At 54.6% G+C, this 16580-nt stretch overlaps 1 protein-coding gene across 1 annotated transcript in view; it reads left to right on the top strand.

Moving 5' to 3' along the window:
• Window positions 1-16580, top strand: part of CDH23 (cadherin related 23) — a 393436-nt gene that overhangs the window by 35166 nt on the left and 341690 nt on the right. Inside the window, exons 2-3 of the mRNA XM_088792050.1 lie at window positions 1318-1389; window positions 6113-6190. Coding sequence (XP_088648176.1) covers window positions 1323-1389; window positions 6113-6190 — 145 coding nt within the window. The 5' untranslated portion in view covers window positions 1318-1322. The remainder of the gene's footprint in view (window positions 1-1317; window positions 1390-6112; window positions 6191-16580) is intronic.

Here is a 16580-nt window from a genome sequence, read left to right on the forward strand (position 1 = left end):
CCGGTGTGGAAGGAGGGATCTGAGTTCCTGGCCTTTTCTGAATGCCTTGCCCCTAGACCTTGCAGAGATGTGGAAGAATCTCCAAAAAGTCCTTTCCTTCTGTTCCTCCACCTCCCCATGCGTTTCCTCATCACTGACTGTCGAGGGAGGTGGCCTGTCAACTTGTGTCCAGATGCTGAACCCCCATTCATTAGTTGGGGGGGTCTGAGCAAATTGTCCCGTGGCTCTACCTGTGAACCAGGGAGGGTAGTCCCACCCAGGCAAGGCGCCCACTATGTGCTCACTGCAAAGTGCGGTGCAGGCACCTGGCTTGGCTCTGTGGGGGCACGGAGGTAAGTGGGCCTTCTCCCTGCACAAATACGGCTGACAGTTGAGTGGGAGGCAGGGCACCCCAGCTGAGGAGTGTGGGCCCGTCCTGGTGTCACTGCTGGTCTCCAGAGAGGCCTGCTCCTGAGTCACTGCAGGGGTAAGAAGGAGCTGTGGGCCTGCTGTAATGGGGCCGCGCAGGCCACTGCCATGGTGGTGGGGGGGGAGCAGCCCACCCTCCCTGCCACCCTTAGACATGGGATCTTGCTCTGCTGAGTCTCTAGTAGCTGTGCCCCAGATTTCTCTGGAGATTCGCTCTGAGCTCCCAAAGTTTCAGCTCTAGCTTTCCACTGATTTGCTGTGGGGCCCTGGGCAGGTTGCCTCCCCTTTCTGTGCCTTTTTGGAAACTGTGACTGCTGCCTCCTTTCATAGCTAATAATGTTTTGGGATAATATGGTGGATATAAAAAATAGGAAAACCCATGTTTGTCTGGCACTTAGGTTGGGGCAGGGGTGGGTGGGTAGTGGGCTGCCAGGCCCACTCTTAGTCCCCTGTCTTCCTGCTCAACACCCATGTCCTAACCCTGTCTCCAGGCTAACCGTCTCTGTCACGCATGGGTGATACCATCCTGGCGGGTGGAGGCAGCAGCCCCTCCTTCCACCCAGGGAGCCCAGAATATGTTGTGATACCACGCTTGTGCCTGCTTCTGAGCTTTGCCCATGGGCTGAGCAGTCAGCCCCCATGAGGGCAAAGAGGGCGTGTTGCCCACACCCCCAGCCCAGTCACCCTCAGGCCGCTGTGTTTCTAGGATTGGACGATGATAAAATCAATGACACAGACCCCCTCTTCTTTCCCATGTCCCCCACCCTCTTCCTCCCTTCATTTGAGTTAATTCCCTCTCCTCCCTTCTCCCTGGAGCTATAAGGGTAGGGAGGTGCTGAAGGGCCTTGAAGAGCAGGCCCCCCACCAGTAGGAGGCTTCTTCTCACCTTCTTCTTCTTTGTGCCCCCAGGAACCATGAGGTACCACGTCACCACCAGCTGCCACGTGGTCTGGCTTTTTGTGCTGATCTCCGGATGCTGGGGTAAGTTCAGTCCTTCCCTGCTACAGCCAACACAGGAGGCGAGGCTGGAGGGTGTGCGGGCAGGAGTTGGGAGGGGGTGGCTCTGGGACTCTGGAGACTCCACCTTGCTGTGTGAGGGTACACCCTTCGCTCTCTGAACTTCAGTTGCTTCCGCAGCACTCCCAGGGCTGGAAATACCCATTCCCAGGGCCTGGGCCATGGCAGGGAGTGTGAGGAGCCTTGAGAAATACTTGAGTTCTGAGGGAAGGAGGCATCTGTGACCATGAACTGTCCTTTTTCCAGGATGCAGGACTGGTCACAGTTCTAGTCAGTTTTGCAGTTGTCTTTTGAGCACCTATTGTGTGTCTCCTGCGCCTGCCTCCGGGGGTGTGGAAGAAATGACTCGTTCTCCAGGAGTAAAGAGTCGAGATACAGCCAGGATTTATTCTGATGCAGGGCAAAGAGGAGTAATAAAGGATGCACGCGGCTCTGGAGAAGCCCGTCAAGAGGAAAGATTAATCGGGCCTGCGGGGACAGGAGACACCCAGCGAGAAGGGAGACTTTTAATCTGGGCTTTGAAGACTGACAGGGGGTTCTAAAGAAGGGGAGCAGGAAGAAGGGAATCCTGCAGGAGGGACGGCCTGAGCAAAGATGTGGCTGCAGGGAGCCTTTCCTCGCTGAGGGCGGACCAGCCCTCCTTCGCCTGGCCCTTGCAACAGCCACGTCTGTGCCAGCTCTGGTGACAGAGGAGGCAGGAAAACGCCTGCGTCTTTGTCTCTCCTGGACAGCAGGAGCAAAGCAGCTCTGGTCTGAGCTGAAGGAAGGCCAGGACAGTAGGCTCAGCTGGCATAGGGTCCCCCGGGGCCAGGGTGTCCTCGGGGAAGAGCCATGGGCACGGTGTGCCTGGTGACACAGGCAAACACATTCCTGAGGGGGGCCCCTCCTCCTCCCACTCCAGGGAACTGGGGAGCCTCTGGAGGAAGCCACAGACTAGTGCTTGTTGGAGGGAAGCTGGTGTCCTGCTGCCTGGGAGTCCCCTGAAGGTCCCCTCGCCTGGCCCCCACGTTTGGAGGCATCTCTTTTGGAACGCCCCTGCTAGAAGGAGCTCACTCCCATCCAGGCAGCCCAGGGTTACAACACGGTCACAGCGACTCTCAGGGCCAGAGCGAGAAGCCGTGTCAGACCCTCTCTCAGCTATTGGCCCACTTTACAGAGGAGAAACTGATGCCTGGGGAAGCAGCTGGCCCAAGGTCATTCAAAGCAGGGCCCATCTGGGCCTCCCTCCAGGTCTCTGATCTTTCACAGGGGCTTTTGTCAAGATGAACCCCGCACCTCATTCAGGGAGGCCTTAGTGGGGAGCACCTGAGACCAACTCTGACCCTCTGGGTTTGCTGGACAGTGTCAGGACACTTTCGTCAGCCTCCTTAGGGACTCTGTGACCTTGGACACTTGTGCCCTTCGCCTCCACTACCACCAGCTGAAAAGAAATACATATGTAAAAATAAAACAGGTGCTCAGTCGTCACCTGCTTTCCTCAGTAATGGTGGCTGTGTTCCCTGGAGCTCTCCAGATGCATCCAAAGTGGGCACGAGGGAGCAGCACACAGCCAGGACTCCAGGGTTCCTGCCCCCACTTCTCCAAGGGGTCCCCTTGGGCAAGTTTTTTAGCTTCTCTGTGCTTCAAATTCCTTCTCTCTAAAATAGGGAGCATAATAGGACTTCTTTCATTGTCAAAATGATCAGATGAGTTAATATACATCTCAAGCATTTAGAATAATGCCTGGCACATATCAGGTGCTAAGTAAGTGTTAGCTCTTTGATTACCTGCTGTATCTTTCTCTAAAGGGAGCAAGATGGGGCACAGAAAACAGAGTTAAGTCAGTTGCCTGAGGCCACCTAGCAGTTCTGTGGCATATCCAGTCCGCCTGTGGGCTAGCCTGCTTTACATGTGTATGTAAGGGTCCCCCTCTTTCTCATTGCTAGGCACAGACCCTCTTCCTGGTCCCCATCTGAGATGGCCAGTGGTGTTCCTTTGCCATGATGGAGAGGTGGCTGACCTTAGGGGCTAAAGGGCACCATCTTTCCACCGTGCCCTGTTGACACCTGCCGCTGACCCCTAGCTTTTGCCTTGTTGCCCAAGGCCACACCATGTTGCCTCCTACCCCTGGCAGTCAGAGATGGTCAGGCTCAGGGATAAATGTCCCCTAGATGTCGAAACTCATTGTTCGCCTGTCATCTCATTGCCTACACTTCCTCCCCTTCTCCCCGCTGGCCTCAATGCCCTCCCTGGTGTTTCTCATTCTTCATCTGTGTGCTTGTTGGGAAGGCAGAGGTGAAAGCCTGAGCAGGCCTGCCTCGCCTCGTCCTTGTCAGGCCGGCCGCCGAGCATCCCGCTGGGTCACGGAGGCTGCGTCCAGGCACTGGTCTGAGGGGCCCCTAAGGTGGGGCGGCCCGGCTTCCCCGCCTGCCATCAGCATGTACATCCACTTACATTCCCCTTCACTAGAGACTTCAAAGCTCCCGAGACAGAGGTTTTGTCTCTGGAGGACACAGCCTTCATGCCGTAAATGTGGTTTTGAAAAGAACAAGAACCCTGTCAGCAATCCCCTCTCCCAAACCCCTCCATTCGGCCCCTCCCCATCCCACACTAGTGGCCCAAGGCCTTCCACCGGGCCTCCGAGGGCAGCAAACCTGTTCTAAGAATGTGGGTCCTGCTTGTATGTGGCAGAGGATGCATGTTCCCGATGCCCTGCCCAGCTGCCCGTGCGGGGCTCTCAGCAGCTGATTATCGACAGGTCCTATAAAAGAAAATTTAAAAACTAACAGTGCTGCTGCAGGGGATTCTTTCCTTGCTGATTTTCCTCCCGTACCATTGCAAGCCCGCTGCTGAATTCTCTGGCCTCCCCGAGCCTTCTCCGCTCAGCCCAAAGCCCCCAGCAGAAAAAAAAGGCATTCCGTTCTGGCTGAGCACGGGGCGTTGTTATCAATACCAATATTAATCATAGCTACTATGTATGAAATGCTTGCTGTGTATCTGGGCATGGTGCTGAGTTCTCTCTGTATGTAATCTCATGTAAGCATTAGGGCAGCCACGATACAAGTGCTATTATTATTGCTCTTTTACACATGTGTAAACTGAGGCACGGGAAAGCACAGGGCGGTAGGTTCCAAACAAAGGGGGTGGCCCTTGACCACCAGCCTCCTTCTGAGGCTGCGGTGTGTGTGAGGGGCTGTGAGTTCCTGCTGTGTAGAGGGTGGAGGCGTGCACATGGGTGGATATGCACAGTCGAGGTGGTCAGAGAGGGCTGCCCAGGAGAAGGAACGTCTAAGATGAACCGTGAAGGATGAACAGGAATTAATAAATTAATGGTTAATAAATTGGGGGTTCCCGCAACACTTCCTCAGGCTCACTTAGTTAGAACGACTCACAGAACTCAGGGAAACACTTACTGGTTTAATATAAAGGATCTACCTTAGGAGCCCCAGGTGCGCAGGGCAAGGTATGCGTAGGTGTCAAGGCAGGTGCCCCTTCCATGCCCTCTCCATGTACGTCGCCCTCTCGGCAGGCACATGCGTGTGTTCACCTGGCCTTCCTGTGACCAGCCCCATTCTGAGGTGATCTACAAACCCCTCCCTAGTCACCTCATTGGCATAAACTCAGGTGTGGTCAAAAGGGAGTCCTGACGAGGAACAACAGACTCTCCTGTCACTCCAGAAATTCTAAGAGTCTTGGGGACTCTGTGCCAGGAGCCAGGCATAAGCACCAAATATATTTCTTCTTATGCCAAACTACAGAAGACCACTAGAGATGGGCGCCTGGGACAGATGAAGCCAGCCTCAGGAAGTTTGCGGGTGGGGGACTTGTGGTACGGGAGGCGCTTCGTACGTGTGCAATTCCTCAGCCCATGTGCGTAGCACCCTGACCCCTTCTCGGCCTGGCCTGCACTCTGAGGTGTCACGGAGTGGGGGCTCACCTGCCCAGAGTTTCCCTGGGGCCTGCCACGTACTAGCTGCAAGTTCCTACATGTCCTCGATGTCCTCAACAGTAAAATGGGGAGATGACAGCACTTGCCATCCACGAGGATTAGTGGAGGTGGTATAAGTGGCTGGTACAGAGAAGGGTTCCATAGATGGCTATTATTATTATTATTATTATTATTATTATTATTATTATTATCTATTGAGGGCTTTCCGGGTGCTAAGCCCTTTTCTGGGCACCAGAGTTGCAGCGGTCAACAAAGCAGACAGCCCTGGTCCTTGCCACGCTCTCATTCCATCTCGAGCCAGGCTGCCCAGGAGAAATAAAATTCAAGCTACGTGTGTGGTTTAAAATTTCTAGGAGCTGCATTAGAAAAGACACAGGTGAAATTCATTTTAATAATATATTTTACTTAACCCACTATATCCACAATATTATCATTTCAACACATAATCCATATAAAAGATGAAATAGTTTACACCCACTTTTCGTACAGAGTCTTTGAAATCCTGTGTGTATTTTACACATTAGCACGTCTTGGTGTGGACCAGGGCTCAGTGGCTGCATGTGGCTGACCATATGACCTGACAGTGGTCTGCCTGCCCACTGGCATCATTCCCCATTTGCCTTGAGGAAGGTGGCCGTGGCCCTGGACACAGGTTCAGTGCCCACTGCAACCCCAACTCTGTCCCCTTGCAGAATGCATGATGCCCGCTTGTGCCAGCGTAAGGGCACTTGCCTGACGCTCTTGTGTTCTGACTTCCAGGCCAGGTGAACCGACTGCCCTATTTTATCAACCACTTCTTTGACACGTACCTGCTGATCAGTGAGGACACGCCTGTGGGTGAGTTGGCACAAGGGCTGGGAGGCAGGCATGCTGGGTGGCACGGGGTGGGCTCCTTTGCCACAAGTGAAGGGGATCTTAGAGACTGAGACCATCTTCCACCCATTATTGGAACCTCTTCTATGGCATCCCTGATGGGTGTTCTTATGGTCTCTGCTTGGTTGCCTCCAAGGATGGGGCACTCAGTACTTCCCATGGTGGCTCGAGCAGAAGAGGAGTTGTAAGTGTCAAAGAGTTATCGCATTGAGCCCAAGTTGCTGGGCATTCACATCTACACGACTTTTGTTTTACAAAATGGTTTGTTCCGCTTCCTTGAGAAAATTTGAAGATGGAAGCTGTTGTAGCAATTGTGTTGTAACCTTTTGTAATTTTCTGCGATTACGGAGATTTCTGCATTGAGTGTGCCTGTTTTTGTCACTAGAAAACAAGGAACTGTTTAGGAGGTGGGCATGAGCGTCCTGGTATTCACCTGTCAACCCCCCCCCCCCCCCGCTTGTCACCTCATCACCAGGTCTGTCCTCATGAGTCCCCTCCGCAGGGGGCCTGGCCCTTATACCTGTAGCTGGAGATCTGCATGCATAGACCTATGGCCTTAGCTCAGCTCGAGAGACCCAGAAGCCTCTCAGAAAATGGGGGTTGAATTGAAGGAACCGTCTTGCAGCTGTGCCCCTGGGAAGGCACCAGTTCCTGTGAGCATGCATGCAAACAGCAAGCAGTGCCTGGAAAGGTCCTGCCCAAGTCCACCAACAACCTCCCCCCCACCCCGTCCTCTCATTCTTATGTCATGTTAGGGAAAGTGCTTGTAATCTGGGGCTTCGTACACTCGGGTCTGCCTGCTGCTGTGTGGGTACGAGGGCGGCCTGGGTGCCAGACGCGGCCTGCATCCGGTCAGCACGCCCCAGCTTTCTGGAGCGTCACCTGTGTTTAGAAATGAAGCAGGATTAGACAGAGAAAGCATTTTGTGCTCAAATATACTTTAATTACACAAATTAAAAAAAAAGAAATGAAGCAGAGTGGCTTGGAGAGGGGAGAGGTATTAAGATATCTAACAGGTAATTTAAAACAGTCTTTTATGTAAAAGCAGATGCAGGTGAGTGGTAGAATAGATGAAGAATTCTTCAAAGTAAACCTCTGCTTGAAGAGGGGAGCCTTAGGCAGGCCCCAGACTGTCCTGCTCTTTGTGGGGTGGGGTGTGCGCAGCCCCTGAAGAGGTCTTGCCTTCCAGCCTTCCTGGCGGAAGCCTTTTTTGCAGGTAGGTGCTGGGCACAGCAGGTGTGTTTCTGACTGCTGGGGGGATTGTCCCCATGGCCTAGTAGTGTTTTATTTCCAGGGACTGCGTTGGGGTGGCTCTGGGGCCACACCTTTGGTGACTAGCAGCCCCCAGAGATCAGCATTGTGAGGGTGGATTTGGGTATCGGGGTTACGGGATCTGGGTGTTTGAATGGCCATCTGGGAAAGAGGTAGCCTGCCTCACTGGAACATTCTTTCAGAGAATAGCTCACCTTCTGGGGTGGGGGGGTGGAGAGGGTACCTGCAAGCTTCTTGGGGGACCCTGCTGAACTGTTTCCTCCCCTTTGCGTTGGACTGGGGGATGTTTGTGGGCTCCTGGATTCATCTGTGGCTGCCCCCCATACTCAGAGCTGGCATGGGCCTGGCCCAGAGCCATCAGGGTAGGCACCCAGCAGATGTGTATGGGTAACCGAATGAATGCTAGCAACGCTGGTCACCATCAGGGGCTCTCCCTTCCTCAGTTCACTCATCAGTTCAGCAGACAGATGGGGTGCCAGCTCTGAGCCCGGCCTGGGCGCTGTGGACTCAGAGGAATTGAACAGAGGAGTAAAGTCAGTGTTGTGGATCACAGGCACTGAGGTGGATGTCTGGTGAAGCCCGGTGGGGCATTGAAGGAGGAGGGGTCCTCCCTTGGGGGGCAGGGCAGAGGCCGGGAGCATCAGAAGAGGTGTTGGGGGAGGGTGGCCCTTGAGCAGAGTCCTGAGAGGCCCTGCCCATCCCGTCACATACTGTTTCCTGTGGATGGTGATCATGTGTCTGTTTTACCTTCATCTTCCTGGAGATTCTTTAGGGAATGTAGTTGGGAGAGGTGGGCCATTGAGGCAGAGGTATGGCTAGCCCCTAACTGACCAGAGCTGCCGGCCGGGGAGGTGGAGGCCCCTCTCAGGTGAGTGGTGCCGGCTCCGTCACCCCATCTGGGACATGCAGTCCTCTGCTCAGAGGCCTGTGGTGCAGGGAAGGGGGTGGGGGTGGGGTGGGGTAGATGTTGCTTGGCTAGTGCTACTAGTGACAAGCCCTGGGCTGGAAGCCCCCCAAGTGGACTCTCCAGCAGGCCCGGCTCTAGTGACCTTTGGCTGTGGCTCTTGATTGTCTTTTGCAAATGCCAGCATTAGCTGGCCTCTAGAACAACTTCAAGGACTCAGCCGTGTTAAGGCTGAACTTTGCAGTCACAGGTGGGGCATCCGCCTGTGCAGTGGGGATGAATCCCTGACTCCGGGGCACTGTAGGAGTGAGGGAGGGCTCAGTGAGCTGGAAGATAGCGCTGCTCACCTCCCTGGGAAGGTACTGGGTCCCGACCTGGCCCAGCACCCTCCTGGCCTCCTGCCTTTGTTTTGCATCAGGAAGAGGGCAGCGCAGCTCTGGCCTGAAAGTCATGAGCCCAGTTTGTGTTCCTCGCTGTGTGACCTTGGGCACAGCACTGCCCCTCTCTGGGCCTCTACCTTCCCACCTCACCAATGAGAGGACATTGAAAAGATAGGCCCAGTGGGCTTTGGCTTGGGGAGCCTTGCTGGCCCCAGATTTCTCGGGGCCCTCAGATGAGATAGTCCTGCAGACCTCCACTGAGTGCTGTCATCTACACAGATGGCCCTTGGTCATTTAGAGGGTGGATGTGGACTCATGTGGATGTGGGAGGGTGCAGACCTCTGACAAGCAGTGATCAGGGTGAGGGTGAGGGTGGAGACAGCTTTTCCAAGGGTCTAGCCCTTTGCCTGCCATGTGGAATGGGGTGGCCCAGAGACTTGACTTTGTGTCTAGGCTCTCACTACCCTGTGCTCTCTGAATCTCAGTGATCCAATCTGCAAAATGGGTGTGGGGTAGCCCCCTCTCTGGATTGTTGGGATATTTACATACGATACCATTTACTCCAAAGCCTCCATACCTGGAAGTTTTGTTGTGACTGAAAGGAGAGGCTGTGTGTGGAGCAGGGATGGCTGCATGGGCTGTCCTGCCAGCCACAGGCTTGCAGCGGGGCAGGCAAGTGCGAGGATGAACTGGGTGCAGAGGGATGGTCAGTACCAATGGCTAGACGTATAGCCCAAGCTGGTCAGAAAGTGTCAGCTCTCCGGTGGAGGCCGTCAGTGCTGTGGGCAGACTCAGCGTCCATTTCTGGGGCTGATTATCTCCTTCTGCTTGGACACCCAATTATGGGAAGTCATCATCTTCCAAGGCAGCTCATTTCTGGGCTGTGGGATAATTCTAGGGATGAAAACTTCTTCCTAATATTAATAGGAAATCGGTCTCCCTGGCACTCCTCCTACCCACTGACCACTGGAGCCTTACAGAATAATAATAGAACATACGCTATGATGTACAGTATATGTGTGTTGTATGTATTATTATAACAGTGTTGATTCAGTCCTCAAGGCAATGTCCTAAGTGTTTTAATTATTTCCTTTCTAAGATTTCCTTTTAAGAAGAGGAGGTAGAATTTGGTTACAGGCTCTATCGGGATGTAGGTTCGTGAATGTACTCTCTTGGGTTAAAGAACGGGACGTTCCTCCACCCCAAACCCTCTGAGCTTTTCCATTTTTTATGCTTGTGCCTCAATTCATGACAGCGGGCCAGTGGCCTCGTGCCCAGGAGCGGAGTTGGCGGGCACAGCACTGCCACCTGAAACCCTTTTACAGAGGCTGCATGTTCCGTTACTATCTCCTCATCTATCTCAGGTTCCAGTTTCCTCTGCATGATGTTCTTTTTGGAGACCACCTCCCACCTGGAGAACACAGCAGCAAAATGAAGTCATTAAGTAGCTGCGCCCCAGCCCCACCCCCAGTCTGTTAGCGCAGAGGGCCGCTTGTCTCTGAGTATCTTGCTCCAGACATGCACCATCAGTGCTTGGCGGCATCGCCTAGCAGGGGTGGGGCAGAGCAAGGGCAGATCAAGGGCTCAATGTCTGGTCTCGCTGGTTGGCATTGCCCACACCTTGGCCCTGGCTAACAGCAGTGAATGCTCACGTGGCACCTTTAGGATGAAAGACATGTGCTGCAAGGGTACAATCTCCAGGTCACCACCGGAGTGAATTCACTCCGGACACCCCACCAGTATTGCTCCTGTCAAGATCACCAAGGACCCCTGAGTGGCTATAGTCAGTGGTGCGTTCTCATACCTGTGGCCTTTTAGCAGTTGATCTTTTTCTCCTGCAGGATATCACCTCTGTGGCATTTCCTTCTCAGTCTCCTTGGCTGGTTCCTCCACATCTCCTGGACCTCTTGCCATTGAAGGGCCCCGCCCAGCCCCTGTGTCTCTTCTGCATATTCTCACGCCCATGTGACCTCCTCTAGTCTCAGGGCTTTGGTTACTATTGATACACTGACAACTCTGAGATGTCGACCTTCCACCCAGCCCTCCTCGCAGAGGAGATTCCGGACTCGTGTATCCACGTCGCTACTCAACATTTCTACCTGGATGTCTAAGGCGCTCTCAACCTCAGTGTGTCTAAAGCTGAACACCTGATCTTCCCCCCGAAACACTTGCCGCGCCCCCCATTCTCAGTTAGTTGCAACTCCATCCTTCCCGTTGGTCAGGTCAGAGGTTTGGGGTCATCCCTGACTCTTCCCTTTCTCTCTCACCTCACATGCAGTTCATCTGGATATCCTGTTGAATCTATCTTCAGAATGTTTGCAGAATCTTCTCACTTCCTGCCCCTTCCACTCCTGCCCCCAAGGCCCAAGCTTGGGTTATCTCAGCAGCTTCCCGAGGTCTCAGTGGTCTCCCTGCAGCAGCCTCTTCCCACCCTCGCATCTGAGGGATTGTTCCTTTTCAGCCTGGGGCAGAGCCTAACATGAGGTCTGCTCAAGTCTTCCCACCCCCCTTGGAACAAAAGCCAGCATTCTTCCATGGCATGAAAGCTGCAGTCCAGGTCCTGCTACTTCTCCCACCTCGTCCCCTCCTCTCCCCGAGTGGACTCCACTCCAGCCACACTGGTCTTGCAGTTTCTTGAGCATGAAAGCCGGGTTCTGACGTCCTAGCTTTGCAGGTGCTGTCCCTGCTGCCTGGAATGAGACGAGCCTGTGCTGGTCAGTCAGGTCAGGTCCGGTGCCGCCCCTGCCCCACCCCCGTTGCTCTAGGCAGAGTTCGGGTTCTGCTTCCTTTGCTCTCTTCCCTCGCTATTAGTCCTAGTTGGGGTGCCATTAACTCAGTTGTTTGTCTGTCTCCCCTGTTGCTCTGTGAAGGCTTCCAGGGGGCCAAGGCCCGCCCTCTCTGTGTCCCCAGGGCCCACCCCTGTGCCCGGCTGGCATCTGGGACGTGGAGTGCCTTGGGAAGGAATGAAACCTGGAGCCTGTGAGCACGTGGGGAAATCTTCAAGGCAGGGACGGGGGGCTGGCACCACGCCTGCTCACCATCCCTCCTGGAGTCTCAGGCCAGACACTCCCCTCCCAAGGGTGTGTCAGGACTCGGTGTTGGTGACAACAAGGATGGCTGCCCAGGGAGTGGGCCCAGGAGAGCTTGTCCCCCAAATGGCACAGATGCTGTACGTGCCTGCACTTGTGAATGGCGGAGCCAGCGCTGTGCCATCCACTGCCTGCCAGGGTTGTGTGTGGATTATGTGCTGAGCCCTGGCTGGCTCCCAGGGAGGGACACAGAAGCGGCAGCGTGAAGTCTGGTTTGGAGGTACCATGCTGACCGGAGAGCTCTGAGAGGGACGGAGGGCGTCTGGCTCGTCTACCTCAGCTGCCACCGATTCTCACACTTCAGGTCCTGAAGGGACATCACGTCCCAGACGGGGTGGTGTCCCTCAGGCCTGGCCACCAAGATCACTTCTCCTATCCCAATTCTAACCCCCCCCCCAGCCAAAAACCTCCATGTGCCTAAAGGAAGCAGTGAGAACTCTTTTCACAGCCTGTCACCTACCACTCCCCACAGACACCCTGCTTTCCAGCCAGTGACTCACGCAGCACCCCAACACCTCGTGCTGTCTCACCACTGCACCCCCCCTGTGCTGTTCCCTTGGCTCGCGTGCCCTTGCCCCTTCCCTGCCTGGTCAGTTCCTACTCATTGTTCAGGCTGCAGCTTAGACGTCAGCTGCTCTGGGAGACCCCACAGCCTCCCCTGCACCCACTCTCTGTGTGCTTTGTGTTCGCCGCTAGGACAGCTCTTAGCGAGTTCTGTTTTGCTATTTGTGTGTAACTCCCCATTGGCTGTTCATTTTCTACTTATTACTTTTATTAATATTGACATTACAATTAATTTTAATTTTCACATTTATATGTAATATAGGATTGCGAGTGATCATATTAACGAGCGTTTATTGATCGCCAGCCTCCTGCTGGGGCCTCAGTTAAGCATTTTACATGCATGGCCTCCTACAGGTCTCACGGTGACTGTCAGGGAAAGGTGTCATCTCTATCTTACAGCTGAGCAAGTTGAGCCTCCATGTCCCCTGTGCCAAGCACAGGGCTCTGTACACAGGGGGCCCAACAGATGCGGGTTGAATAAGTAGAGGGATGAAAGTCAGAATGCAAGGACGCATGGATGGTGAATGTCTTGCCAGGCCCCCTCCCCTTGTCTCCCTGTCCCTCTGTGTGTCGCCTGAGACTGGTGCACATAGAGCCAACTTGCCCAGGCAGAACCCCCCAGCACCCCCAAAGTGTCTTGAGCCACAATTCAGGTGCTCATGCCCACGCTAATCACCTACACGACTAAATTAGTCTTGTCAGGAGCCATTAAGGCGGGAGCTGGGATTCATTAGGATGGATTGGGCCCAGGCAGCGCCTGGCACTGCTGCCAGTTGGCGCTGATTAATTTCTCTGCAAACTCCATCAATGCCCAGCTGTTTCGTCTGGACCCAGGGAGAGCAATTTTCAGGTGGGCTGACCCCACGTCAGCAGTCTCAGCCGACGGAGAAGCTGTGCCCCTCAGGCACGTGGACAGCTCCCCACAGGGCGGCCCCCATGGAGCACGGAGTGGGAGGCTGATGATGTGAATGGCAGGCTATGTGGGCAGTAAGCCCACAGGGGTGGCAGGACGGCTGGGCATGGGATTCTGGAGCAGATGTGGAGAGGGATGGGTGAGAAGGGCATCTGGGAGGTGTTAGGACCTAGTCCTGGATGGGGCTGTCCTTCTTTCCCTGCGCCCCTCTCCCCTCGTCTCTTTAAAGAGAAGAAATCACCTCTCAGGAGAGGATGGAGAACCACAGGGGGAAGATGACTTTTCTCTTAACTGGGGGTAGGACGGACATGAGGGAGAGGGGGTCATGGTACCCAGGGCAGTTCCTTGGCAAGGGCTGGTGGCAAAGCTACAGCAATTGTAGGACGTGGACGTGAGGAGTCCAGCGGGTCCCAAACCTCAGCTGGGCGTGTGCTCTGAGCATGGCATGGGTTTTCCTGCCAACCACCAGTACACACGCAGTTTAGCCCAGTTAGCTTCTAATAATACAAAACAAAACTAGAATATGTTAGACAGTACAGCGTATAAAGGAGAAATAGTCATCTTTAGTTGAAGTTAAGGTCAGAGGAAGACAGTGGGACTGTAACAGCCTGGAGTCCCACTTTCACTTTGAGCCCCTTGCCCCCAAGGATCTTCAGAGGGCCAGTGAAAGGGCCCCCGTAGGACAATTTGATGACTTCTGTCTTTGTCAAACACTCCCACTTCACAGATGGAGAAACTGAGGCCTGAGAAAGAGCTTGACCGAGGGCCCCAGTGAATTACAGTTGGAGTGCAGACTGAAGCCTGCCCTGACCTCACGTACCAGCCGCAAAAGGAATTCAAGGGGGCTGTGCTATCGCATGTGGTGCCTCTGGCCTGGGGAAGAAGGGGGGTCCTCCTGGGTTGGTGGGCTGGGAGCTTGGGACTTCAAATTTGAAGAAAGGGCTCCAGGGGCCTCATAGCTTCCTCACTCTGGGAGTAGAGTGCTTAAGGAGGGGAAATAAGGTTATCCCGTGGGCTCCCTGGGGCTGTTGACATGGGGAGCAGGGGGTGTGGTTTTAGAGGATGGAGGTGACCCAATATCTGTCCAATGATCCGATGTTGGGGCCAAGGGGCCTGAGGCCCTGGGTGCGTAGTGCCCTCACAGAGCAGGGGCTTTACTCCTCCTCCTGGAAGGTGGGGGGATGACTGGCAGGACCCCTGGAAGGGCCCAGATGCTGCTGTGGCCTTGCCTCCTCCGCCTTTCTCCAGGGCAGCATCGGCCCTCAAAGAGGGTGACAGGACAGATTAGTGCCCTCTTGGGGGAATCCCATGGGCTGCAGCCACTCCCAGGAGGCCCCTGCCTGGGCACATCTACAGCCTGTGGCAGCCCTGGCTGTGGACTGCCCCTCAACACATGGGTGGGGTGGGGTGGGGGTGGCGGTGGGGGAAGGGTGGGTGTTTGGCTGCAGCCATAGTCACACTAATGATAATGATGATGTGCCACCTGTCGTGTAGGCAGGCCGTCAATGGCCCCTCACTGCACACCTGTGCCAGGCTGTGCTGAGGCTTGGGGCAGGGACACACACCTTAAAGATAACTGGGGAAATGGCATCTATGTTTCATTACACACCTACTCTGTCTAGGTCATCTCTTCCCACACATGGCTTCATTGAATCCGTGTAGCAAACCGAGAAAGCGGGCCTCATAACCCCTGTCATACACACGAGGAGACGAGGCACAGGGTCACACGTCTTGTATAGGATGGACATTGGACTTGAGCCCGGTGTCGCCAGCCGCCAGATCCTGTGCACTTAACCACAGCTTTGGGATTCAGTACGTGGGTCATGGATTTCAAGGAGCCTCAGTGTTCAGTGGAGAAGAGGACCCACGGTCAAGGCCCAGCGCACCCCAGGCGGGCAGGAGCGGGAGCACAGAGTGCAGCTCGTGTTCAGAGGTGGCAGGAGTTTGCTCTGGGCATGGGCATGGAGAAGGCTTCATAGGAGAGGTGGCAGGGAGTGGCTAAAGCCACAGGAAAGGCATGTCAGAAGGTGACCCGCAGTGGGGCAAGCGATTTGTGTTGTGTCTTAGATGGCAGAAATAGGTTGTTGTGGTTAAAAAGAAAAAGAAACTAGTAATTACTTAGTCCTGGTGTTTTACTAGTTAGGTTTCCTGCTTGATCACGGTGAATCCCTAAGCGCGGTGATGGGGAGTCTGTTCTATCACGATCCCCATGTTACAGGTTCAGAGACATCAAGCAAGCTGCCCAAGCTCCCACAGCTAAGTCAGGATTTGAATTCCGGGAGTTCAAACTCTAACTACTCCACTGTGCTGCTTCTCAGGTTTCTGTGGGCCTTTCCTCAGTCTCTCAGCAAAGGGTCTCAGTGATCAAGGGTCCACACAGAGAGGTACTGGGTGAAGGGGCAGTGGCTCCCACGATGGGGAGAGTGGCCAGCACAGCTTGGTCTGGGAGCACAGGCCCAGGACTGGGGCAGGTGCCTGGGTCCCAGGCCTGGCTCTGCTCCCATGCAGCTGTGTGAGCTTGGGCAGGTCGATTTCCCTGCCTGGGTCTCACTTCCCCACATTACACAGAAGCCGCTATGCTAGTCCTTCACCACAGACTAAGCAAAGTTGGAATTACTGCTGAAAAACGATTGGGGAAAATAGACGAGAGTGTGAGATTAACCAGGTTGCTTGCTCTTGGGCTCGCTGTGTCTCTGCCACTGACCAGCAGTGGAGGAGGGGGGGCTTTGGCCAGCTGTGCTGTGTCCAGCAGCAGGCCCCTGCTTTAGAGGGGCTGGGGCACTGGCGTTGAGCCTGGCTCAGCCATGGCAGTGGATGAAGATGTGCTGAGCTTGCAGCCAACTGGGGACACTTGGGCTCCTGGGACCCAGCTGAAGGGGTGATTTACAAGAGCTGCAAACCCTCCACCTGGTTGGGGAGACGGTGGCAGGCAGAGCCGACTTTGAACTTGTCATTACTCCCCAGCCCCAGCTGTTCTTTACATGGCTCAGGGGACCTGTAAGCCTGACTGTCCGACTACAGTTTAGCCCAGAATAGGAGGTCAAGTCTTTTTCTCAGCTCTTGGCCAAGAAAGGATTTGGACTCCCAGGAAAGTTGTCCTTTGGTGCAAGGATCTCCCTGAAGGTCCTCTGACCTGGGTACCTTCTTCCTCGTCCGTCCCATCTGTGAGCAGTGGGAGAGGAGGCACGAGGCCTGGTTCTAATCCCAGCTCCACTACTTATGAGCAGTGTAA

This window comes from Rhinolophus sinicus, chromosome 15, assembly GCF_057876585.1.
Source record: "Rhinolophus sinicus isolate RSI-liver-muscle chromosome 15, RSI-T2T, whole genome shotgun sequence".
Classification (NCBI taxonomy): domain Eukaryota; kingdom Metazoa; phylum Chordata; class Mammalia; order Chiroptera; family Rhinolophidae; genus Rhinolophus; species Rhinolophus sinicus.